This window comes from Nyctereutes procyonoides, unplaced genomic scaffold (assembly GCF_905146905.1).
Source record: "Nyctereutes procyonoides isolate TBG_1078 unplaced genomic scaffold, NYPRO_anot_genome, whole genome shotgun sequence".
Classification (NCBI taxonomy): Eukaryota; Metazoa; Chordata; class Mammalia; order Carnivora; family Canidae; genus Nyctereutes; species Nyctereutes procyonoides.
In genome coordinates, this window is record NW_026575134.1 from 6,110,378 (window position 1) to 6,137,792 (window position 27,415).

General features: G+C 46.8%; 1 protein-coding gene across 1 annotated transcript in view; it reads right to left on the reverse strand.

Moving 5' to 3' along the window:
* Positions 1–583: 583 nt before the first annotated feature.
* VOPP1 (VOPP1 WW domain binding protein) overlaps positions 584–27,415 on the reverse strand; it is a 99,986-nt gene continuing 73,154 nt past the window's right edge. The window contains 3 exon segments of the mRNA XM_055301238.1: positions 584–3,201; positions 22,491–22,589; positions 22,592–22,626. Coding sequence (XP_055157213.1) covers positions 3,011–3,201; positions 22,491–22,589; positions 22,592–22,626 — 325 coding nt within the window. The 3' untranslated portion in view covers positions 584–3,010.

Consider the following 27,415-nt stretch of genomic DNA (forward strand, 5'->3'; position numbering starts at 1 on the left):
CCGAGGCTCCTTCCACAGTTTGGCTATTGTGGACGTTGCTGCTATAAACGTCAGGGCGTAGGTGTCCCGGCGTTTCACTGCATCTGAATCTTTGGGGTAAATCCCAGCAGTGCAATTGCTGGGTCGTAGGGCAAGTCTATTTTTAACTCTTTGAGGAACCTTCACACAGTTTTCCAGAGTGGCTGCACCAGGTCACACTCCCACCAACAGTCCTTTGCTAGATTTTTAAAATGTGTTGGGGAACCAAACTATATTCTTTAACAGTATCTAATTTCTGGTGCTCCTGAGGCTAAGCGCACCATGCAGCCCTCTCAACCCCACCCCCACCTGGCTGAACTCACGACCTTCCTCATTAGAAACCTCACTCCTAACTCTGGGAAACAAAGGGCAGTGGAAGGGGAGGCGGGTGGGTGGACGGGATGACTGGGTGACGGGCACTGAGGGGGGCACTGGACAGGATGAGCACTGGGTGTTATGCTATATGCCGACAAATCAAACTCCAATAAAAAAATACACACACAAGAAAAGAAACCTCACCTCCACCCTCTTTCCCACTTTCCAGAAAAACAATCAGAGCATGTGCCCAAATTTATTTTTTATTTTTACATACATAGGAAATGGAACTCTATCAAAAGAGAACAAAAAGAGAAATGAGCCAAATGTTGCAGAGAAAAAACATGCACAGATCTGCTCCTGGTTTACTCCTAACCAATGACTCTCTAAGACTTCAACACACCAGGAGCTGGACTCACTCCAGGAGGGGGACACGGTCCACTGTCAGCACAGACAAAATGAGAATGGCCAGGAAATGTCACCACGAGTGGAGTTTCTACACATAGTATCCGTGTTCACTGTAGCAGGGTTCTCGCCCAGGTTCAAGGGAAAATTTTTCTTCACAAACATGGAATACAAAATTGTTGAGCTCTACCTAAATCATTCAGTCTCAGATCATTTGCTATCAAAAAAGATAAATAAAATTTAGTCATGGATATTTGGGTGCCTATTCAACGGCACCCCGATCCAATTCCAGGGGCAGCTTTTACTGTGCTTCTTTATTTAAAAAAAAAAAAAAAAAAAAGCGAAGGGAGAAATTGAAGTAAAAAATGCAAAACGAATGACCCGGAGGAAGAGGAACCTTCTGGACCCACGTAGTTGTCGTCCTTGGTTGTAAACAGCAAACATTGTGCTTTTGTTGTCTCATTTGAATCAAGGACTCGAGGATGGGGAGGTACCGCAGTCAGGGGCAGGAGGTGGGAGGTCACACGAGGGTGGCCGAAGACCCCAGCAGCAGCATCTGTGTTTGTAGACGATGTCTCCCCGGGTTTTTGTTTGGCTCCAAGCGTTTCCTGTGGAATTCCCTGGGAGGCTGCAGATTCGCCATCTTTCGAGGACAGTAGGTCTGAGCAGTTGCTGCGGCGCTGCCCTACCTTCTGACCCTTACCCTACAGCGATACCCCAGTGGATGGCCTGGTCTGGGGGCATGAGAACACTCACTGTCCACTCCAGCCAGATGTTCTGATGCTCAGGTTCAATGAGTAAGCATTTCTCAAGAGGCTCCAATGAGTTCATTACAAAATAAGCCCCTGCCCTGCCCACCCTGCCCGCCCTGCCCCACACTACACACAGGGACCTACCCACTGTGGCTACGTTGCTTTGCCTTCCTACACACAAGTGCTCAGATCTCGATCTGGACTTAAATGTACTATCAGCACTACTATCAACTGCAGAGGAACGGAACTTCTCTACTGACCTGGCGACTACTTGTTAGACCCCAGGGTGAGAGATGTTTTTTGCTAGGGTTTCCAACCACATCTTCTATCTAATTTTGATTAAGTTGTCAGTGATATCTATTCAGTACTTTTTGAAGAGATCTTCCTGCAGTTCCTGGGATTTTGCATTCCCGTCTTTTTTTTTTTTTTTTTTTTTTCTTTCAGCAAGCTTTTCCTCTTCAGAGCCCGACACACACAGCGGCTGAGATCAAACAAACCGCTGCCCTGGCTTGCCGCTGCCCCAGCCTCAAAACAGCTGGCTGGCCCCTGCTGAGACACCGCTCTCCCAAGGGGCTGATGTGACTTCCCAGGCTGGTGTGCCTCTCTGCTGCGAAGGTGTCCATCACAGCTCACTGCCAGGGTTGGCTCAGGGAAGGGGGCAGAGGCCTCTGGTCAGGAACCAAAGCCAGACAGCTGCTGACGTTCAGGGAAGACCCTCTGAATCTGACCTCAGAGGACACTCTACATGAGCTTCTACAAACTCACTAAAAAAGAGGGAAACATTTTATTTTTGTCACATCTGACCAAGAGTTCATAAAATGCAATGTCCCAGTTTGATACAGGGAGCAACTTCCCATAAATGTAAATAACTTTCCTTAGTGATTTTTGGGTAACTGTAGACATCCAACTTGACCTGATTCTGGGTCCTCATCTCCTTGACGTACACAGCACTCTCCCAGCCCTGGCTGTGCAGGAGGCAAGCCGCTCTCATCTTTAAGATGAGATAGGAAGTGGCAAGAAGCTTCTTCTACACCAAAAGTCTAACAGCGTCTTGGAGAGAAAGACCAACAGGATGAGGGGCTCAAAGAGGGGACCCGTGGGGCCTCAATTCTGTGAGTTGCCTGCGGTGCCTGGGAGGAGACAACAGTCTCCTCCTGCTGCTCACCTGAGCTCACCTGTGCTCACCTGCACAAGCACGGCCCTGCCTTGCCTCCTCCTCCTCGGTCTCTCTCCCGAGGATCTAAGGTGTCAACCCTTGGGCTGTCCACACTCTGCCAGAGCCCAGATTACATCAGAAACAGAAGCAACAGAGGAGACACAGAATAAATTCAAATATTGGTCCTCCACAGAAAACTTGAAAGGGAGCTGTGCTTGCTTTGAAGATATCAAAGAGGAATCTGCCATTAGTGGCTCAGAAGACAATTCCTGGAAGCGAACATTGATGGGGGCAGAGAGGTGGCATAAGAGTGCCCTCCCTGCCTCCGTGAGGTCGCACAGGCAGCTGCTGGGCAGTGCCCCTGCTACTTGGCCTTCACCACCTGTTCATATGGGGGTGGGGGCGTATTGCAGTAAGAAGGGGGCGGCGGGTAGGCTGTGCTTCCCTGGGGTGAGTTGGGTTGGACCTGGAAAGCCATCGCCATGGGATTCCCGGCAGGATTCATCCCCGGTCCTCCAGGGTCGGTGTAATATGGCAGCCCCGGCTGCTGGGCTCCTGAAAAGACAGATGAGCACATGTGAGCACAGCAGAGGAAACCCACTGCCATCACACCCAGAGCACCGCCAGGCTGGAGGGTGTGTGGAGACCAGCACCCCAATCATTCACTCAGCTGACATGCACTGAGCGCCCAAAGCCCCGACACAGCAGGGCGTCTGGGATACGGTAACAAGCAAGAGCCACACGAGAGTCCGGGGCCTCACGGAGCCTGTGCTCTGCTTGGGTGCAGATGCCTGAAAGGGTAACTAAGTGATAGGACAGGACAATAACAGGATCGAGAATGGCAGGGGTTGGGGCTCCGATGTCGCTACCCCAACACCTGAATGATACACCAAGGAGGCTCTGGAAAGAAGAAACTACCAACACTGAGGGCCGTGTCCACTTTCAAGCGAAGACAACCAGGGCCGTGGTAAGGTAAGCCAATGCTCGGCCACCTTCTGGGACAGTGGTTAGAGGACCCGAGTTTCCTGCCTCTTGGCCAGAACTATCACTGGCAGCCCTGCAAGCTCTTTGAGAACACAGTTTGTAAAGTAGATTGCTGAAGGATGGTCTCCATTCCCACCTACTGGGCTAACATTCTACCAGGGTGGTGACCACCCATCTTCCAGATGCGCCCAAGCTCACAGACAGGGAGACGATGGGCGCAAACACGAGACAGGCGGGTCGACACATCTATGGAATCTCTTTTTGCCTTTGGCGCTGCCGGAGGAGAGTTTTTCCAAGGGTAAGGCTGTAAGATGCGGGCTGGCTCCCCAGCTTCAGGCCAGGGTGCAGGACATGGTGGGGGGTGTCCAGGGAGCAAAGAAGCTGATGGGAACAAGCTGGCTCCCTTGTCTCAGATCTAACTGTACCTTATTTTAATGGGTAAAAATATTTGAGCTTCTGTTTTAGAGTCTATTTTTTAGATTAGCTTACTCTGATCATGTTGATAACACTGGAGAATGCTGAATATATAAAGAATCAAGAAAAAACAAAACAAGACGGTGAGCTTTGGGTGTGTTCTAGGCTAGGCTAATTTTGTGGGTAGGCTCGGTTTATTTGGGTTAGGCCCCATTTAACCCGAAAGATACTGGGAGTGTTGGAGAAGTCACCCCTGTATATACATATTAGTTAGGGCTGTTTATTTTTCTTTTTTCAAATCCGTCTTGCCATAGTTTAACTGAATAAAGGTCGGATTCCTGGAGAAATGCCCACCAATCTGTGTAAGATGTCTCAAACCTAGCAAATACCAGATCTTGGAAACGTACAAATGTGCTAAAGGAGAGAATGTATAACGGGAATATAAGGCCAGAAATGCAGTCCAAGGTGTCAGTAGGAGAGCAATCAGCCACAAATGCCACCTTTATCCACCACTGCCTCATCTCACACCTGTATGGCCCAGCAGACAGCATCTGCTTCTATCTATGCATCTTCCCACTGCCTTGGGACGTATTTGTTTATAAGCCCCTGATATAGATCCCTGTATATTTTATATAAATGAAAAGTTAAAGATTTTTTTAAAAGAGGAAGCCTGAGTGGCTCTGGTTGAGCATCTGCCTCAGCTCAGAGCGTGATCCGGGGGTCCTGGGATTGAATCCCACATCGGGCTCCCCACAGGGAGCCTGCTTCTCCCTTTGCCTGTGTCTCTGCCTTTCTCCATGTCTCTCTCATGAATAAACAAAACCTTTAAAAAAAAAAGATTAAAAAAAAACAGGCAATTGTAATAGTTCAGAAAATATGTGATCAAAGTCCTTCACTATGAGAGAAAGAGAGAATGAGAAGTATTCAAGAGGAGTAACCAAAAGGCCCTGGGGACCAGCTCAATGTGAAATACTTGAGGATGGAGAAAAGGTCTGAATAGAAAAGATCCTGGTTTATGGTCTTGATAAAAGGGCCCAACATACTAGAGAGAAAGAAAGGGTAAAAGGGAAAGAGGGGGTGCAGGGGAAGAGGGGTGCAGGGGAGAGGGTGCAGGTAAGTGTAGGACCAATAAAAGCTCCATGCTGGGTCTGCTGGAGCTAAGGCCTCTTATGTAAAAGTGGGAACAGAAACATGGGTGTGGTTAAGGCCATGCAGGAAGGATGCAGGGAGAGAGAAAAGATGGCTGAGGAGGGAACTGCAGTAAAGACCAACATTCAAGACAGGAAAAGAACACAATACATGGAAGGTGGCGGAGAAGAATGCAAGGAAACTGGGGAGAAATAATGAAAGACAGTGAAGGAGGGGTTGCGTCATGGTGGCAAAGGGAAAGGAGAACCTTTAAGGAAGAAGTGATTGGTTCTCTACAGTGTCAAACAGGACAAGCTAAGAACAGCAAATTTTCAATGGATATGGTGTTTGGGATTTCTTATCAACAGCTCTAAGACAGTGGTAGGCAGCAACCGCAGCGGGCAAAGATCTGTTCAGGGGAAGGAAGGAGAAGACCAGATGAGGAGATAGGTGGTAGCTAAAGGGATACAGGAAGAGGTAGATACATTTTTAAGGATGGGAAATGCTTCAGATTGTTTATAGGGTATAGGGACACATATATAGGCAAGAGAAAGGATTTCTAGGGAAGAATATAAGCTCAATGAGGGTAGAAACCTCATAACCCTGGTTCAACATTTGCACCTAGCAAAGAGCCTGGTGCACAAGAGAACAGCTATGTATTCTGCTGCATGTGCAGAGAGAACGGAGGCAGCAGCTACGAAAGGAGCACAGGGAACCCAGAGTTGTGTGGGGATGGGGACCGGGGCACTCACAGCAGACAATCTCTATATGGACTGAATCCAGGTGGTAGGTTATTTGAGCAGATAGATTCCAAATGTTCAAGAAGAGATGGCCACAGACGGTAGCAAAATAGTGACAAGGAGTGTCAGAGCCCACTGGGATTCAAGACTTCATGAGCAAGGGTGGGAGCCAGGCACCAAGAGGATGCTAGCACCACCTCTTTACCCTATGAGGGTAGAACGTGGGAGAAAAGAGCTAGCCCTTGGGGACCGAAGGTTCATGGCTGACAGTCCAGTTAGAGAAAGAAAACATAGAGAGGATTCTATGAAGAAGCTATAGAGTTACAGGAAGACTTTCTACACTATACAAAGAGGAAAGGATCTGGAGAAGCGAGTAGAACAGCGACAGCCACACACGGCTGCGCCTCCTGCTTCCTTAAGCATGGAGTGGGCATCCGTAATGCCAGTCTGCTCCACATCTGGACTGCACAGGTACACACACACACACGGAAATCCACACATTGCATGGCTGTGGTGTGGGGACAGGAAGGAGACAGGAACGGTATCAGGATTGTACACATATTCTTTTCTTAAGATTTATTTATTTGAGAAAGAGAGTGAGGATGAGTGGGAGGGGCAGAAGGAGAGGAAGAGAGACTCTGAAGCAGACTCCACACTGAGCATGGAGCCCAACAGAGGGCTCAATCTCACAATCTCAGATCCTCAATCTCACAGTCACAGCCTGAGCTGACACTGAGAGTCAGATGCTTAACCAAGTGTGCCATCCAGGCACCCCCAGAACTGTATACATATTCTCGAAGACACTGAGGCTCAGGAAGATGAAGTAACTTGCCAAGAGCACACAGCTGATATTTGGAAGCACTGGGATTTGAACACAGAAGCGCAGTGGAAAGCCCGGGCTTTTTCCACTGTGACAGGTGTCCCTCACGATAGGGTGATCAACGGGGGACATTCAGGCTAGACAGGGATGGGAAAACAAGAGAAGACTGGTGACACGACGGGCCTACATTCTGAGCTCTATTAAAAAATGAAGGGCTTGACTTAGAACTGTCATGACACAGACTTCCCACCTGGGCTGCACGCTTGTTCCTAGCACATGATCTTGTCTTCAGAAAACTGAAGTCATTTCAATCTTTAATGCCATCGTCTCTCTTTTCATTGAGAGTCTTAGCATGATTCGAGAAGGAACTCTAGATTTAGCAACGGTGAGTATGAGTGTCTTAAAGATGTCAGTTGATAGCCGATCCTCCTAAATAGAACTACCCCACCTACGCTAAAGAATGGTCTGGCTGCCAAGCTTTCTTAACAGCGACCCTGCCACCACCCAACTACGCTGACTGGCCAGTAACTTGTGACTGGATGAGCTGGGCCAATCTTTTCTTGAAATGCAGAAGAATCTGGCTGGTAGCAGAGAATGGAGTGGAAATGCAGAAAGAGGTGGAGACAGCCTGAGGAAGATCGTGTGGCCCGCAAGATGGAAAGGTTACCAGCCCCAGGCTGTCCCAATTCCCAACAGTCTCTCTGCGTCTTTATCATTAGCCCCCATTTGGAGTTAGCTCTTGAGTTCCAATGCTCTTTTCACTCTACCTATGGCCTAGTTCTCAGTATAACCAGACCCCATACCCTGATTCCCCACATCCAACTCCTCTAGCCATGCTGCTCCTCAAAGTGTAGGCAGGTCTCTTAAACACACTGCAGCAGACTCATAGCTCATCCTTTCCACTCGTGAGTCAGACTTCCTGTATTTATTCCCATTCTTGGTTGGGGCACCCTACTTACCAGTTGGCTCATGGGACTATAAGTTAAGTTCCCTTATGAGGGATAACAGACTGTCGATAATCAGGTTCTTAGTTAGTTCAGTCTTATTTCTTATTGCCCTGCCTTATCCTCTCCTCCCAACAAGAACCTCGTGCTTGTATCTTGCTCACCTCACCCCCCACCCTCACTAGAGAACATTTTCTGGGTGTTCCACATGCAGGTCACCCCTCCATCTCCTCACCACCCTCCTCCCTGCCTGTCTAGCTAATTCCCCTTTACCTTTCAAGTTTCAGATCAGAATCACCAACTCCAGGAAGTTACATCTCACTGCCTACCACTCCCTTCCTGGCTGGATTAGGTACCCTGTCTGCCTAGCATCCAAAACAGTGTAATTTTCCGAGTTGTCTGCACATGAAGATAGGATTATTCATCTTGGAACCCTCAGAGTCCGGTGGCGTGTTATATTCCATAAATATGTGAGGTGAATGACTGAAGAGGGATGAATGGTGATGTTGCTTTGAATTTTGCCTCTGCTATACCGTGCTGGGCACACTTGACAATTTCCGGAGACACATCCATTTCTGATACGACAGGAAGAACAGGCTGCCCCAGCCCACCAAGTCTGCACCAACTGCATCCATCACTCCTGAGGGCAGAGGCATTCAAAGATGACCTCAGGGAATCCCTGGGTGGCTCGGTGGTTTAGCACCTGCCTTTGGCCCGGGGCGCAGTCCTGGAGCCCCAGGATCGAGTCCCACCCCACGTCAGGCTCCCGGCATGGAACCTGCCTCTCCCTCTGCCTGTGTCTCTGCCTCTCTATGTCTATCATAAATAAATAAAATCTTTAAAAAAAAAAAAAGATGACCTCAACTCCCTGTCACAGATGACTGCAGGGTGGGCTGCGGTCTCTGTACCAGAGATGTGCCTTGGGCTGTGTCTGTAACATCAGTGCGTCATGGCCCCTCATCCTGGAGAATAATGAGACATACGGGCAAGTGTGTCCAACTGAATTGGCATTTTTATGTTAACAGTCACAACTCATGGATATTGCTGGGAATTAGGATAGGATTTAAATAGTGGAGATGGAGAGGCCAGAACAGAAAGGAGGTGGATTATTTCCTAAGGAACGTGAACCCTTAGGTAGAAACACTTGGCAAATACAGGGATGAAACATGAAGGAAAGTGTGTGGCACAGGTGGAAGGGCAAGAGGAAGAGGATGGACCCTCACAGAGCACCTGGCCAGGTAGGTGGTGGCACCAGCTCACACGGACATATCTGCTAGATCTCTGCTCATCTGGCTAGAAGAGTAAGTCTTAACCCAACACTGACCTGGTTGACCATCTGGCCTCCCATGAAGAAGAGAAACTGAGGAGATGGATTCGTTTCTGACTCGTTTAGGAAAGCAGCAGAAGGAACAGTTCATCCCACATGTGAAAACCAGAGAGAAGGCCGGGCAAAAACAGGCTGTGTCCACAGGCTTGAGAGAGATAATTTCAAAAACATTCCCCCCAAAATCCTTTTTGATCAAACTTATAACGTTAATAGCTTGCCTAATACTGGATGATCCCTGCTCTCTTAGGAAGATCAATGCGTGCTCATCGTGGTTTATTTCTTTGACACATTGTTAAATTCAGCTTTCCAGGACTTTTACATTTATGCCCATTAAACACAATTCGGTATAAGTTAACGGTTGTTGCTTCCAAGTTACACCAGCTTTATAAAAGAAATTATGTAGATTTCCATAATTTTCTATATGTTGTGTAATTCATATATCGTTAAAATGAATTGGTTCTTAAAAGTTTCAAAGACACCATATGAATTTAGAGCCATTTTGGTAGTGAATCCTTTGAAAAGTTCTTCAAACTCTTGCCTGGTCTGCTGAAATTTTCAATGTTCTGATGCATCTTTGGTAATGTACACTTTCCCCTCTTACCAAGACTTTCCATTTCATGAATACTTCTTTGTAATCTTCTTTGGACCTATAGTGTTTTAATTTATTATTTTATGTTTTCCCTGTTTTACTGATTAGATATATCAAGGGTGGGACCTGCAATGATATTTACTTTTATTGCTTTTGTACCAAATACTAACTTTTAAATTTGCAAATCTATTCTGCTTTGTGCAATTAATTTATATTTTTTATTATTTGCTTCTTATTGCTTTCTGTGAGTTTACTGATTTCTGAACCTCTTTTAAGGAGAGATCAGTTCATTTGCTTTCATATTTTAAACTTTTAACCAAGAATAAGGCTATGAATGTACCCTTAGAAGTCAACTTACATTCATTGCATATATTTTTGTATTAGCATTCACAGTGATTTCTATATTCATTTGAGTACTCAACAAATATTGAATCCCTACTATATGCCACACTGTTCCAGGCACTTAGGACACAGCAATGACAAAAACAAAATTTCAGTCCTGACAATGCTTGCAGCTAAGAGAGACAATAAGTAAAGTAAATAATAAAAAAATAGTATGTTCACTGATATTAAGTGTTAAAAATGAAAATAAAGCAAGGATGTTGGAAAAAAGCAAAGAAGGGAGGAGGAAAGAGAATATAATTTTTCACTGTGAACACAGAGAGGGTCTCATGAGAAGGTAAAAGACCTAAAAGAATTGAAGAAATCTACCATGAGCATATGGGGAAGGGTGATGAAGGACATGCCATGGTTACCTGGGGCGGGGGGGGGGGAGGTGATGGAGGAGCAGCCATGCACCTGGGGGGGGGGGCAGGTGATGGAGGAGCAGCCATGCACCTGGGGTAGGGAGAAGGTGATAGAGGAGCAGCCATGCACCTGGGGGGGGGGGCAGGTGACAGAGGAGCAGCCATGCACCTGGGGGGGGTGCAGGTGATAGAGGAGCAGCCATGCACCTGGGGGGGGCAGGTGATGGAGGAGCAGTCGTGTACCTGGGGGGGGGGGGAGGTGATAGGAGGAGCAGCCGTGTGTACCTGGCAAAGAGGGTTTAGATGGAGAGAAAGCCTTTCAAGCAAAAGGAATCACAGTGCAAAAGATGCCAACAGAGTAGCCTGGAAGGTGTGAAGAAAGCAAGAGGCCAGTGTGCAGGGGAGCGGAACGAGCCAGGAGGACAGCAGAAGTCCCTGGGAGCAGAAGAGCAGTATGAGGGGGAGACATAAGATGGAGAGGGACCTTGCTGGTGCTATAAAGACCTCTGACTGGGATCAGAGAGCTCTAAGTCTTCCACTTAGGAAACTCTGACCTGTTACTGCATCTGCTTTGTTGGAAATAGACCAGAGCAAGAAAGTAGGAAGCAAGACTAGTTAGGAGGCCCCTGTGATAATCTAAATAAAAGGTGGCAGATGGGAGAAAATGTCAAGATGGCTTCTGGTCTGAGCAACTGGAAGAAAAGAGTTGCCATTTAGGGAAATTGAGTCACATTCCCAAGATCTGCTAGAGAGGCATCAAGTTAGAAATGAAACTGGGCACACCCTGAGCTATGTGATTTCGGCTTTTGTAAACGTATTCAGACTTTGTTCGTAGAGTACAATTTGAAAAATTCTTTTAAATATGCCAGTAATTTTTAACCTTAATCAGATTCATAGTAATGCACGGGCACTCCTATAGTTCCCAGCGTTCTTTCCTCTCATTTCTAAGTTTTTGTTTTATAGACTTGAATTTACTCAATACGTAACTTAAGTTTACCTTCACAATACAAAATTATTATTTTTTAAAGATTTTATTTATTTATTCATAAGACAGAGAGAAAGAGGCAGAGACACAGGCAGAGGGAGAAGCAGGCTCCCTGCGGGGAGCTCGATGGGACACTTGATCCCAGGTCTGCAGGATCACGCCCGTGAGCCAAAGGCAGACATTCAATCACTGAGCCAACCAGGTGTCCCCAAAATTATTTTTTATCAGCACGAAAAAGATTTCTTTTTTATATATGTATCTGTTCAGAAAATCAAGAGTTATTTCTTGAAGGATAAACAAGAGACTGGTAATACTGGTAAGCTGAAAGAAGAGAACCAGGGAAGAAATGACTTCGTATACTTTCTCTTGCATTTATTATCCATTTAAAAAAGGCGGGGGGGGGGGTTTACTGCTTCTTTGGGAGGAGGGGTTGAGTTAAAAGGAGTATCTGTATTAGTCCCTAATACTTTCATGCTGACCTGCCAGGGTTTACAGAGATTAAAGACTTGAAATACAGCTAAGACACGCACGAATACTGGAGCCCCAGTGTTCCATAAGAAAAGGCAGCCGCAAGCTTTGTGAGCAAGGTCAGTAGGAAATAAAACCTTCTATCAAAAGTGTTCACTTTAGGATGCCTGGGGGGCTCAGCGGTTGGGCGTCTGCCTTCGGCTCAGGGTGTGATCCCAGGGTCCTGGGATCCAGTCCCACATCGGGCTCCCTACAGGGAGCCTGCTTCTCCCTCTGCCTGTGTCTCTGCCTCTCTCTCTGTGTCTCTCATGAATAAATAAATAAAATATACATTTAAAAAAAAATACTCACTTTTTCTTTCCTGGCTGTATAAATCAGAATTTGAGTGAAGAAAAGTTTTGCCCACTACTGACAATTTTTTAAAAACAGAAGCTAGAATAGTTGTGCTAAGAATATAATGGTATTCCACAGAGCAAATCGTAGACAAGGCAGAAAAAGAGCAACAGTGATCACATCCCAACAGAGATAAGGACTAAATTCTACTTCAGTCCTGCAGATCTCAAAGGTTCTCATACAGGCTTTATTATTATTTTTTTAAAAAGATTTTCTTTAGTCATGAGAGACACAGGCAGAGGAAGAAGCAGGCTCCATGCAGGGAGCCCGATGTGGGACTCAATCCTGGGACTCCGGGATCTCGCCCTGAGCCAAAGGCAGATGCTCAAACAGAGCGCCCTGGGTGCCCCTCTCACACAGGCTTTAATGCTTAGCTTGGATGAGATTAGTTATCGCCACCACTGCTCACCGCCCTTTTTTTTTTCTTATCAAACATCTAGACCCCTCTGTGTGGGTCCCATTCCAGGTCAGCTGGGAATCATGTTAAAATGCTGATAGACCACCTCTGGGATGCCACAAGACAATCTGCACTTCTAACACGCTCCCAGAGATGCACGTACATCTCCAGGTCAAACTTCGAGTAGCAAGAACCAGACACGTTAGAAATGTCTATTGATCTTCATAACATATTATTCCCCCTCTTAGAGATTAGGTCCCTCTGTTCACTCAAACTCTTCCCTAAGTCCCATCAACTCTAAGGCCAGGTTAATGCACACCTGTCTGTTGCCACCACCTCCCTGCCACCGCCCGGGCCCAGACCCCCACTGCCTCCTACTGAGATGGTGACAGCCAGCTCTGATTCCCCTTTCTCCACCCCTGATTCTCGCTCAAGGTTCTCCTGTGTGGCTATCAAATCACCTTTGATCGTTCTCTGCTAAATACCCCCTATTGCACCCCTATTATTACTCTGTTATATTCTTCAGCTTTCCTTTCTCTGAAGCAGTATATATAATTGGATTTTTAACACAACTTGATGTTTTAACACATTTGGAGTCACTGTAATATGTATTGCAGGCAGTCCTCCACTGTTACTGAATTTTGTTTTTACATCTCATCAATGCTTCTCATCTAGTCTGTTTTTGTGCCTTAAAAAATGTTTATTACTATCTTCCATGTTGGTTTAGAATGGTGACATGTTAATTTGCTTTAGGCAGGGAGGGGCAAAGGGAGAGGGAGAGAGAGAATCTTAAGCAGGCTCCACACTCAGCACAGAGCCGGATGAGTGGCCTGAGCCCATAACCCTGAGATCATGACCTGAGCCAAAATCAAGAGTTGGTTGCTTAACCGACTGGGCTACCCAGGCGCGCCAACATATTACTTTTAATTCCAAGAGTAGATACTACCCAGATCATAATAAACTGTCAAACTCAATACTGGAGTTCCTTTCGTGGGAAATTAGCAGTACGGACTTCTTAGCCAGCCTTTATTAACTGAATGTGGGGACAAACATGCACTTCTCCAGTTTGTAAAAGCCTCATGAACAAAAATGCTGGTGAGAGGTGCCCAAAAGTGGCAAAAATAATGTTGGAGCTTGCTTTCTTTCACTGAAGCTTCTAGTGACAGATGGGAGGCCAATTTGGCGGTGTGAAGTAGAATACAGAGTAATTATTCATCAGCTGGAAGGTGGGCTTGAACCTGATGACCAGTAGGATACTGTGACTTTGTATGATTTTTCTCTCCTTCTTTTTGCCTATGATAAATCAAAGAGAACTAATAAAGTATCCCTGGTTGGCTACATACCCACTGCTAAGCTCACTTTGTAATTTTTATTACCTTCATGGGTCTCAAATCTGGCTTGGCTTCCCACTAGATAGCTTTTCCCTCACAAAGATGTAAAAGTTAAAAATTTTTTCAGATTTTTATTTAAATTCTAGTTATTTAATATATAGTGTAGTAATGATTTCAGGAGTGGAATTTAGTGATTCAACACTTAAATATAACGATCAGGGCTCACCATAGCAGGTGACCTCCTTAATACCATCACTCACTGAGCTGATCCCCACCCACCTTCCTCCATAAACCTGTTTGTTCTCCTTCCTTAAGCGTCTCTTATGGTTTGTCCACCCCCACTCTCCTTTGTTTCCTTCCCATATATTCATCTGTTTTGTTTCTTAAATTACATGTATGAGTGAAATCATCTAGTATTTGCCTTTCTCTGACTTATTTCACTTAGCATAATATACTCTAGCTCCATTCACATTGCAAATGTCAAGATTTTATTCTTGTGATGGCTGAGTAATATTCCATTGTGGAGATATATATACATATACACAGAGGCAGAGAGAGAGAAAGCAAGCGTGTGCATGCGCGCACATCTTCTCTATCCATTCTTCAGGTGGTGGACATTTGGGCTCTTTCCAATAGTTTGGCTGTTGTTAGTAATGATGCTATAAACACTGGGGTGCATGTATCCCTTCGAATCTGTATTTCTGCATCCTTTGGGTAAAGACCTAGCAGTACAAGGCTTGGTGATAGCGTAGTTCTATTTTTCACTTTTTGAGGACCCTCCATACTGTTTTCCAGAGTGGCTGCCCCAGGTTGCATTCCCACCAACAGTGCAAGAGGGTTCCCCTTCTCCAGACATCCTCGTCAACATCTGTTGTTTCCCGAGTTGTTCATTTTAGCCATTCTGACTGGTGTGAGGTGTTATCTCCTCATGGTTTTGATTTGTATTTTTTAAGAGTTAAAATATTATTAATACATCAAACAACACATAGAAACACATTTTAAAGTATCTCCCCAACACTGTAAAAGTCTTCCAAAAAAAGATGAAATGTATCAGAGGACACTAAAAGTTTATAAAAGGTCAAAAGAAAAGGTAAACAGCAGAATCAATGAAAAATGCATGTTGTGTTTTTGTGAAGTTCTGCAGGCCACCTGAATGTGCAAGATAAGAAAATAAAACTTTCAAACTTCATAATTCAACTTCGGAGTCTATAGCCTCCACATTTTTCTACTCATCAGAGGTCAGGAGTTATCACTGCTGCCAGTCTGCTTTGCTGTCCTTTGGGAGCCTAGAGGCAGGGGCCATCTGTTTAAACTCCACTGTATGCACTGAGGCTACGCACGGCACTTAACACATGCTTAAAACATGTGACAAGTGACAGAAGGAGGTGTGTGTGCACAATACATCTTCCTGGGGCCTCTCTGCAACAAGGAGCTCTCTGTCTAGCTTGGTCCACGTCTGTCCTTACATCAGCTCTTAAAGAACAAATAACAGCCATTTCAAATACATTTAAGGAGAAAATTTCATGATGATGAGCTCAGGAGAAGTCTGGACAGACAAAAGCAGACGTGAAAGGTAATCTAAGGATCTTAAATGCAAATGAAGTGAGTGGGGACAGTCTGACCAGCTTTGCACTTAGGAACCATGGAAGGTACACACTTCAGACTTGTGTCATCTGCCCTGAAGTATGAGAGGTTTCAAAAAATGTGGGCTGGGCAACAAAGGGACTCTAACTCTGTCTTTGCTCTGTCATTGGCTGAGCCGAGAATCATAAGCAGAAGACTTAAATGAGCTAGAAGTTTCCGTCCCCAGTGATCAAAGATCATAGAAGGAAATGCTGTGGTTATTAAGGCAACAACATGAACTACCTACCAGCAGGGCCGGCTATAGAAAATGCCTTTCCTTTTGAACTGTACTGTGTGTGGAGTGTGTCATCTGTTTGTAGTAGCTAAGGATATTAAATGTTTTTATGGGCGGGGGAAAACCCTCACATTTTCAAATGGTAGGAAAAAAAATTAAACTCCCATTTTTAGATGGCAGACTGTTCTAGACATATCTACTTTAGATAAACTGAGTAATGCAAATCATAAGAAATAACAATTGAGGTGTCCTAGAAAAGGAAAGGGGTGGCATCAAAGCTAGAGAGAATCACCAGAGTAAGAATGACAGAGAAAAAATCAGATGGATAAACCGAACCTTCTGGAAAAATATTTTTGGTTGGCAAGGAGGAACTCCATGCTCTAAGGCAGGAATTCCTGGGCTTCCCTAGATGAAACAGCTCTCAGAACCACAGCTCCTCCCTCGCCCTAATTATCTGGCCAGCGAGTCACCTTCTGCCCCCAGGGATGGACTGGCAGGGAGTATCCTGGTAGCTGTGAGAGTATATTAGGACACTGGCATTTATGACTTTTAAACGCATCACTTAAATATTGCCAGTTACCTTCCTTCTTTCACCAAAGCCATCGGTTCTAAACTAATTTCATCCTGAAGGGGGCGCCCCCGAGCAGCGCAGCGGAGGGCCAGGCACGCAGCCGGGCAGCAGGTGCAGCGCTCACCTGCGTCCCTTCAGCCGCGGTTTCTCCTGGAAATAAACGAACACCTCCGGGCCACAGAGGTTAGAGATGCGACAGAGGCGGCGGGGCTGCCTCATCGCCACCTCCATGTCCCTGAAGCCCCCCCACACCTGCCTCCTGTCTCACTGAAGAAGAACTCTGTTTATTCCACTGGCTCCAACAAACAGGTTGTCCCCAGACCGAACTGCAGCTCTGCCTGGGAGGGCAATTCAACTATCAAAACACACTCCCCATTATTTCCATTTTCCTGCCGTTGGTGTCATGCGGTCCAACCACTGGAGTTGCTGCAAGCGGACAGATCTAGTATAAGATCGAGACCTTAAACTGCCAGGAAACCATCAACAAACTCGCCGTAAATGTTGCGCCACTGTACAGGAGTAAGGATGCATCTCCCAGTGGAATACTGGACGGAATGCTCCATCTTCTTCTGTTTTGTTTTGTTTTTTAATCAGTGTTAGTCACGTTAATCACTATTAAAGGAAACCATTTTAAAAGGAAACTAATCACATGAACACCATAAATGTTCCAATTTCTCTGTTTGTTGGTGTGATGACACGGTCAGGATCCACACTCTAAACGTTGCCCCCCACCCTCTTCCCTAAATGCAGCTTTACACTTGTCCTGCCACAGTTACGTGGCCTTGACCCCACCCTTCACGCTGGTGGCCACATGAGACCCCAGAAAGAAGAGAGGCCATAGGGAATCACCCATTCCTCAGTGTCCGCCGTAACCCCCTTCCCTACCTTCATCTGGTGAACACCACGTTCAGCTGAGAACACCGCTCAGGTCTCCCTGAAATCCAGCCCAGCTCTCCTCCCACAGCTCCACTTTAGCCAAGGCTTTTGATGGAACCTGTACCGTTTTCTGCCACGGTTTGAAAAGTTATTTTTTTCTTCCAGTTTTATCGAGGTATAATGACACAGGGCATTGTAGAAATTTAAGATAGAAACATAACGATTTGCTACATATATTCATAAAATGATCACTGCAATAAGTTATTTAACATCAACTGCCTTGCAGAGTTACATATTTTTTTTCTTTTTGATGAGAACTTTGAAGATCTACCCTCTTAGCAGCTTATATATGGTCAGCATGCTGTGCAGTACGTCGTCCTCAGAACTTATTTACCGTATCACTGGAAGTTTGTATCTTTTGACCCTCGTCCTCACCTGCACGCCCCCTCATTCTACAAGTTCTCAGAGGGCAGCCGTGACCATATCTTAGCCACACCCATCCTCCTGTGTGAACACAGAGGCTGCTGCCCATGGGCTCATGTTTTCCGAATGAAGGAAGGGAGTCCATCTCTCCTCTCCACCCAGGAGGATGTACCCATGGCCCCTGCCAGCAGCATGGCGTGGAAATATCTGGGGAGCTACAGCATTTATAGAACTCTGTATGTAAAGTTGCATTTTGGCCACCTCTATATAGAAAGACTAAAACGAGCAGTGCTTTGCTTCACATGATTCCATTTTGCATAGAAAGTGCCTAGGCTAAGAACCAGTGGACCACTCTGATCTCACAGACCTTGGGCTGTCCAGGAGCCTAAGAACCCTAAGGACCTGGACCCTGGCCTGCTCAGGTGCCTTGACTTTTTTTGTTCCCCAAAACACAGCTTCTGTGATACCCCCTCATCGAGCTTGAGTCTCCAATGAGCTAAATGCAGCCTTGGGCTTCAGCCTCTGCTTCTTTGGGAATCCTGCCTCTGAACTTCAATTGCACGCCTCGTGTGTCAGTCTCTTCCCCCAAGTCGTGCTCGAACCTGCATCAGCCCCCTAGAACCATGATGCTGCCACAATCCTCCACTTAGGAGCATCTCTGCAGCATACAGATCTGCCTCTCTTCACTCAGCCACACTGGCCTGGGCTGCTGGTCCCAGCTGGAACACCACCGTGTGCCCCTCTGCATGCCAGGCTATGAGCTGCTACCCTCTCCCTGTCCCCCAGGGCACGAGTATAGGTTCTCTAAAACCTTCTGCTGTTTCTTCTTCATGAATAAGCAAAGCTCACCAGAATACACTTGCCCTCCCCCAGGTCAGCAGAAGAGATTTCCCCAGTAAATCCACAAACGCTATTCTGTGTTTCACGAAGATACTGTTTTCCTGAGCACTGGACATAACAGTGACCCTGTGAACCTACTATGTCACGTTAGTGCACTGAGTTTCTCCGTAGAGTGCCAAGCTCTGCATGGCCTTCTTTTTACACTGCACATTCCCAAGGACACGGTGCCCTGAGAGCTACAGGATCTCCACAAACAGCTCCAGAGAGGATGAATCCCACTGACAGGATGAGGTGGGTATCTACACTGGAATCACTGAAAAGCCAACAGGCCCTATTTTTTTTTTTTTTACTAGTTCTAAAAAATCAAATCAAACCACTTGTGTTGCTCCCAAGCTCAGCGCTGTGAACAAATGACACTGACTTTGATTTTGTAGTGAAATTATGGAAACTGCCGACTCCCGTGGAACAAAAAAGCAAACCTTATTCTCTCTCTCTCTTTTTTTTTTTTTTTTTGAATGATAGTGAAGCAAAGTTTATTGAGTGATGAGACAAAGCTCCCAGCAAGTCTTATTCTCATACGACACTCTGGTCTATCTCGAGACTGCCTATCTCATGCTGCTACTGGCCTGTATGAAGTACACAAATGGGAGAGATGGTGATTCACCAGAGAGACAGGGGCACCAAAACCAATGCTCTCCACAAGTGGTGAATGGGCTCTTATGCTGCTCCAATGGTCAGTGCATCATGAGAGGTCTTGGAGGGAATGAACGGCCCCCACTCCTGAGAATGCCTCCAACCACAGGCAGAATGGGGCCAAACCACACTACCTGAGATGTCTGAAAGGCTGTGCTTCTCCCTCAACAGCTGCTGACTGGCATTTCTAGTCTTTCTCTGCTGTCTACAAACAGACTCTTTTTTATTTGGAACTCCCCTGCCCTAGGCTCCTACGTTTATGCCACCTTCAGTGGTGTCCTGCAGTTGGTCCTGTGGTCACAGGACATCGACAACAGCTATTTGGAGCACTGGAGCTCCAGAGACGTGGTGGGCATGTTAAAGGCTGGTGTGAAAGGAAGACCACAGGGTCCTCCCTGCCCACTTCCTGGTCCCTCGTTCCTTCTCCTCTCACCCCCACTTAAACATTCAGTCCCACCTACCTGCACACCAGACAGCCTCCCACATACATGGCTTCCCCACATCCTCAGTTTGCCTCTGTAGCTCTCGCCACGTTTGATGACTATATGGTCATTTGTGCCACCATATAGGCTTTCACACCCGTTGTGCATATGACTCAATGCTGCACAAGTGGGTGAGTGAGGGCTGGAACCCAGGCTGTGGGGTAGTGTCCCATGTACCTGCTGCACCTTAGCAGATGTGCGGATACATGGGCTGAGCGAGCAATTCAAGCACGGCAGGGCTCCAGGCTCCGAGTGTGGCCCCTATAATCCTGACTCCAGGCTGGCCAGGTCACTCAGCCGGCAGACGTGAATCCGTCTGGTGCCGGGGATGTAATCCTACTGAATCATGGGCTCTATAAGGGTCCGAAGTACATAAGAGGGATTAAAACTCACTACAATCAATGCTGTTAAAGAACCCGGCAAAGCACCCAGAAGGGAAAGGCAACAAAGATGTGGCTTGGGACAATTTCACTAAGGGGGCCTTTTCCAGGCAGACAGCAGACAGAGGGCGCATGCAGGGGTCCAGTGAGACAGCAGGGCTGTGAGAGACCAAGTGGCTGACATAGGACACTGAGCAGAAGCAAGTCCATGGGCGGAGGGATGAGGCTGTAAAGGATGTTGAGTCCTTGGCTGAGTGTGGACACGCTGGTAGCAAAGTGAGCAGAGAACCTTAAAGCAAAAGAATAATATGACCTATGTGCTTTTTAATTTTTTTTTTCATCAAGAACTTTCTGGTGGCACTATGGGAGACAAAGAGCTCGAAGACATCAGTGACTGGGAAACTTCCAGCAGCCATAGCTCAGGGTAAAATGAGAATCTGATACCTACTTATTGGGTGCGGTTGATAAGGGTGCTGAGGACCTCAGGAAGGGAGCACCAGCATGCAGAAAAGAGGCAGGACGGGGAAAGACGGCACATGGGGGACATGCTGCACTGTCATTTGGAAATACAAGACGCCGTAGACATTCAAGGGGAATTATGTGGCACGCAGCCGGGGCTCCAGATGCCCCCCCGCATGTTCACCCTGACAGTAAAGGGACCACAGACCTGACACCTGGCCAGTACTGTGGACAAAGGACACGTGGCATCTTGCATCTGTGGCCACATGGGACATGGCTGCTTTTCCCCGCACTACAAATCAACATAGTGATTGAAGAAAAAAAGGAGGAAATTTATAAATCTTTGACTCATACGTCTGATCTACTGTTTCTTTCTTGGAAGAAAAAAAAAAATCAAAGGACTGACTTAGGCTAATTCAGATGAAATCTAATTTTGCACCCTCCTCAATTTCAACCGAAAAATTTGCACTTCATCCTGTGCTAGAGTGTAAATTTGAAGCTATTCAAGTGTTTCCGAACAAGAAAGAATAAAAATCCACTTACATGTGAAAAGTGGGACTACTCTGAAAGTTTAACATACAGCAACCTCTGAATGTTACAGAAAATACTAGTCAGATCTTTTAGTAACATTTGAAAAAAAATAATAGAGATTTAAAAAAAAAAGAGAGACAACTGAGGAGTATCTGGTGTAAAAGAACTAATCAACAAATGTCCATCTCCACTCCCTTTGCATCTTGAGAACAGCATGTCCTCATGTGAACAGGAGAGAGAAAACTTCTTACTCTCAATCCCCCTAATTTTTTTTTATTAAATCACCATTTTGAGTTATGACTGACCTACACAAAGCTGAACATATTTAATGTATACAACTTGGTGAGTCTGGAGATAAATATATACAGTGACATCATCACAATATATGCCATAAATCTATTCATCACCCCCAAATTTAGTATGATGATGATAAGAACACTTCATGTACGATCAACTCTCTTCACAATATTTTAAATTGGCAGTGCTATTTACTATAAACCTTATACTGCATGTAGCACTTCTCTAGGACATACAGACCACGGCAGGAACTGCTCCTAGAACTGTCTACTTGAGGTGTGGTGTGCGATCCATAGAGAGAACCCCCGCCCTCAGCTCTCCAGGTGGAAACTGTGACAGGGAGGAGGAGGGCAGCGTGTGTAGGAGTGAGGCCTGCCACTGAGCCTCGGCACACGGTAGCCCAACGACGAGAGCTCTAACGAGCAATGCCTAACCACCCCTCTATCCCTTCCTCCTCAGATGGTTCCCTCAAAGGGAAGGGAAACATCTCACAAGTAACCTCCCTAACAGGGAGCCAGCCTGTGTCCTGAGGGAAGCCTGAATTCACCTACCATAGTACCTGAGAGTTTTAGGTAAGTTAAAGCAATTTTTTAAGAATTAGGAAACCACCAAGTTTTCTTGACTCTGTGGCACCACTTTGGGTAACTAACATTCCCTAACTAGGCCAAATGTAACTTATACAAAAATGTCTCGATCAGCACTATCTGTAAGTACTCAGAATGCTAGTAAATTGCATAATAAATGCTTCTTGAATGAATAAAAAGCAAAACAAGAGAAAACAAATGATCAGCAATGACATAATATCTAAGCAAATCACCATTTAGCAGCATCATTAATATTTAGCCCGGATGCATTATGAATGACAGAGACGCTGCTGTTTGTACATAGAAATTTATACATGTTATGATTTTTTAAGGAAAAAGAGCAAACTATATGCATATATGAACTGCATAAAAGGTGCACCACTAATTAGGCAAACATATTAGAAATACAATCCACACTTTTCATCAGCACAAATGCACAGTAAGGTTGATCACCGGAACTTAATTGAATAAATATGGCCTGAATTTATTCTTCTTAGCATATCCGACAGCAGGGACCTTTTTAAATGCTTGCAGAGACACAAAAACTGCAAAGAGGAGAGACAAGGACAGAGGGGTGGGCTGACCTGGAGCGGGGTTTGGGGGCTGCCTGGTGTAGGACACGTTGAATGCAGGCTCCTCGATCAGCGGCGGGGGGTACATGCGCCTCCGGATGAAGAAGCCGCTCCACAGCAGAAGAGCACGCCCATCATCAGGAGGAACCTGAACAAAAGCACAGTGGTGAGGCGGTGCTCAGGGCCGATGGCGGGGGGGCTGGGGGGCTCGGCAATCCCAAGGGCAGGGGGCCACAGGGCGGGGCTCAGCACCTGGCTCCTCAGGCTGGCCTTCCCCTCACATCTCCCCCCGGACGTTCCTGGGTAGACTTCTGGGATGCCCCCGAATGGAACTCACACCGAGAAGCTAAGGGAGAGTTCTCAGCTCCAAATGGTCAGCTGCCTTCGAAGGGTTGGTACAAGCACTTCCCGTCCATAGCTCTCACCTCAACTCGGTCATTTTAGTCAAAACAGGAGATGCCTTCTCAACCTCAATCTCAATGTTTGAACACAAGGCTACGGCCGATCGGGCTTTTGCCTCACTGTCCATGTCCTCCGTTTTCCATTCTTTGCCCAGAAAGCAACAAGGACAAGCACATTTATCCTTCCTAGCAGTTTTCTCTTCATTGTAACGTGAATATTCCCAAAGAAATTTTAAATGGTGACCTTCCTAGAGCACACTCTCATTACAGAAAAAACTACAGGACTAGAAAAAATACTCACAGTCAATAGAAAAGCTGCATATGTAAAATCTCTAGGTATGGCTGACATTTCCCTACTGTGATCTTAAAATCTAACGAACAGCAGAGCTGACTACTTTGATGACAGGACCTCTGTCCAGCTCATCTAGGAGTTCTCAGAGATGGTCACACTGCTGGCATTCAATAAACGACTGCATGGCTTCTTCCCACCTCACATTTGCACCATACCTTTTCTTCCTGAAACAAGGGAAGTCGTTCTGAGAAGAGCCAAGCTGTCTGTCCTGCACAGACATAGCTGGGAAGCTCTTGCATATTTCTGACCTGACATTACGATGGGACTCATGCAACACTCCAGAACCTCAGCCAGTATAGCCATACTACGTGGGCAGCATACTGCCTTGTGAAAGATGAACATGCAGCAGAGGTGGCTGTGCCATGGTTAAAGGTGTCTGGCCATACATACATGAAATTTAAGAAAAAAATGCAGATGATAAAGACTTTATTAGTATGATGTTAAGTGTAAGAAGACACTTATTCACTGATAAGTCAATCAGTATTTACTGGACAACCTTGGAACGTGGAGTAGGAAGATAGTAGGAACATGGAATAGGAAGATAGTTCAGAGGCAAAGGACAGGAAATGATTCAGGAAAGGGCAGAAATTGTGGCTCTCTGACCTGTCTTCTAATTCATTATTCACTGAACAATTTTAAGCATCTGGTCTGCTCCCAGCACCATGCTATGCATTACAGAGAATATGGTGAGGTCCCTCTCAACCCATTAAACCTGAGTTCTAGTAGAGGAGAACAGCAAACAACAAATTTACAAAATCAGTGATTTACAACTCTAGTAAGTGCTAAGAAAGAAAAATGAAGGTGCAATCAAGGGGGGGGGTGTATGGTAAAATATATATAAAATTGACCCTTGTCACCATTTTTAAGTGTACAATTCAGTGCAACAGGTTTTAAACAAGGGTAGGTATTATAGCGAGGCAATCAGAAAAACTTCTTTCCCTTCAACATCCGAGCTGAGTTCTGAAGAATGGAAAGAAGAGAGGCAAGTTGAAGAGGAGGGAAGGCACCTTCTGGCTGGGAAGAACAGCATCTACGCTCCAGCAGGAAGCTAGGTGGGCGAGAGGCCCCAGAGCATGGCCGGGGAGCTAAAGGAGCTCCACGGTGCAGGGGCCTGGCATCTCACCACTGAGATGCTGGAATCACACAGGGAGCCGTTCCAGCTCTTAAAACTAATTTCCCTCTGGTGGACTCAATTATAATCGTACATTCAACAGTGGGTCAACTCTAAGTATCTGAGCAGGAATATGAAGCATAGAGAGGCTGACTGTCCACAAAGGTTTCAAATAACCTTGCCACTTACTCCTAAGAGACCCGGCGCCTGGATTAGAAAATGCACAAGACCTCTGAGATATGGGTCCCTTCCACGAGATAAACTGCCATGCGGATTACACTATCAAAAGGAATTATTCTTTTGCTGGCCAAGTAAGAACGATATCGCACCTCATACTTTAGACTGATATAAAGTAAGTACAAGGCAGGGACAGGGCAAAGTCACATGGCAGGGGACCAATGGCCAGCTTAGGTATCAGGCATCATCAGAGTCATTCCTCATTGAAATATTACTCTGAAAGAACTTATTTTAAGAGAGAAACTGATAAAGGGGCAGCAAAATGAATTTGTAGTAATACGGAAAGAGAGAAAGCAGGACCTCAGTTAGGGAACAGGAGTGGGAGAGGAAGAGAGGCAGTTCTCTGAAGTATTGAGGATGGTGTTCTACAAGTTCCTTTTCACTGCTGAGCAGGTTTGGGGAGCTTTCCAGGATTAAGACAGGAAGTTTCTGCCTTTTCTATTGTCGAAAGTAGTCTGATTTGTTCAGCTCAAGTTGTTTTTTTCCAATTCCTTCCTGCCCTCCCCCAACACTTGGTTCTCTCCTTGAATGCACTGTCCCAGGTGCATCCAGCTCCTTGGAGTGGCGGCGCTCTGCAGCAGGCCTCATGCACCACACTAACCCTGCCAGGTGCACTCCTTCCCAGGCCTATGCAGACCCAGGTGCACCCAGGTACATCCAGCTCTCCGGAGTGGGGGGCACCCGCAGCAGGCCTCATGCACCTCGATAACCCTTCCCAGTGTGCTTTCCAGCTCTACCAAAGGTGCTACTGGTCTAGTTTTTCTAATCCTCATGATTTCATTCACACCGTGTGAGTTAAATATTTTAGAACTGGCAGGGACTTTTGAAAGCATTTTCATCTAAAACCTTTGTTCTATGGTAAGGAGACAGAAGTCTTCAGAAACGAGGTGGGACCCAGGAGAGCAGCCCTTCCTTCCCTCCATGTCCGGCTCCATATTCCCATTCCTGTGCCTCTCCCCCAAATACCTGCCCCCCCCCACATGAGTTTCCTGCCACTCTCACCACTTTGGCTCTTATCTGTCCCATCAACATGCGGGTCCTTTGCACAGAACCCTCTCTGAGACCCGGTCAGAAGCTTTGCCAGCTCTTCCCAACTTCTCTGGCATCAGAGGCTCCATCTTGTGTCTCCAGGACACTGGTTTAAAACTCTCCACATACAATTACCTATTGAGACATCTGTGTGTTTTAGGAGCCTGACTACGGGAAGTGCCTCTCCACGGGACCCTGGTACACACCAGACACTTCATGTTTACTGCGAGGAGGAGGGCTTGGAGCAGAACCCAGGCATCCTTTGACTTTAGCTGGCACCCCTCAAAATTATACCTTGAGGACAGCTGGGGTGGCGCAGCGGTTTAGCGCCTGCCTTCTGCCCAGGGCGTGATTCTGGAGTCCTGGGATCCAGTCCCGCATGTCGGGCTCCCTGCATGGAGCCTGCTTCTCCCTCTGCCTGTGCCTCTCTCTCTCTCTCTCTCTCTCTCTCTCTCTCTGCCTGTGCCCCCCCTCCCTCTGTGTGTCTCTCATGAATAAACAAATAAAATCTTAAAAAAAAATTATACCTCGAGGAGTTCTCTGGCTATAGAGAACCTGTTGTCAGAATCTCAACACTTATAACTTGACCACATCTTCCAGCATCCGGATCCTCTGATTTGATGGCCCTCACAAGATGTCTCTGTGTAGGGGTCCCACTAACTCCCTGATGCGTGCTACCTTACCAATGCGCCCGACTCTGACAAGTGATCCTGATGAGTAGTTCAAAGGCACCTGACTGTTGGTTCAGGTAAAGCTTCCTGGGAAAGCTAACAAAAGGTGTTTTAGTTTCTAGGCCCTCACCTTTCGCCTGGACTCTCAATTATTTTTTTTTTCCCTGAGGGAGGGTAGGGGCAGAGGGAGAGAGAGGATCCTAAGCGGGTGCAGAGCCCAACATGGGGCTGGATCTCATGACCCCGAGATCACCACCTGCGCCGAAATCAAGAGTCAGACGCTTCACTGAATGAGCCACCAAGGCACTCCCTGGACTCCCAATTAAAAACAGAAAAAAAAAAAATCACATAATACCTAAATATTGACAAATTTTTTTGACTTTGAGGAGCGTTTCATTGTGAGGAACATCTGGTGCTTCAGGCCACGTGGCATAACTTCCTATTTCAGGATCCTTACCCCAGACAGTCCTGCCTCCTCGTACTGCAAGGCCCCCTGGGGGAAAACTGGTGGGGAGGATCCATGAGGCCTGGCAAAGCTTGAAGCGCCGCCCCTCCTGGTCCTCCCGTCCTAGTCCACTCCACCTTGAAGCGCACCCAGAGATGGAGACACTTAGAAAATCTTAGGCTTAAATTAAAAAAAAAAAAAAAAATTACCTTCTCTTACAGAGTTTTAGGCACCAGCACGGCCCTGGCTCCGGGGGCTGGCCGGAAGTAGTGACACGGCGGCCGGAGAGGTCAACGCCAGCCCCAGGGGCGGCCAGGCCAGGGTGCGCCGTGACCCGAAGGCAGCCTCGCAGGCGCGGAGCCCGCTCACCGGTGTTTTTCCGTAACCGCGGCCTGGGGCCGGAGGTCGGAAGGGAAACAGAAAACCTCACAGAACGTTTCACGTGGCCGCTGCGACGTGCTTAACAGGAAGAGTCCTCGAGGCCTCGGAAGCCACAAACGGCGGAGCCCGAGGTCAGCAGGGCGCCGCGGGGTCCCCCGGGGGGCGGGGCAGGGTGCTGCGCGCCGGAAGTGCCCGCCCACCCGCCTTCCGGCGCATCCGGCCCCGCCCCGCCCCGCCCCGCCCCGCCGGCGCTGACCCCGACCCCGCGGCGTCCTCGCGGCCGTTTCAGAGGCGCGGCGGGGGGCGGCCC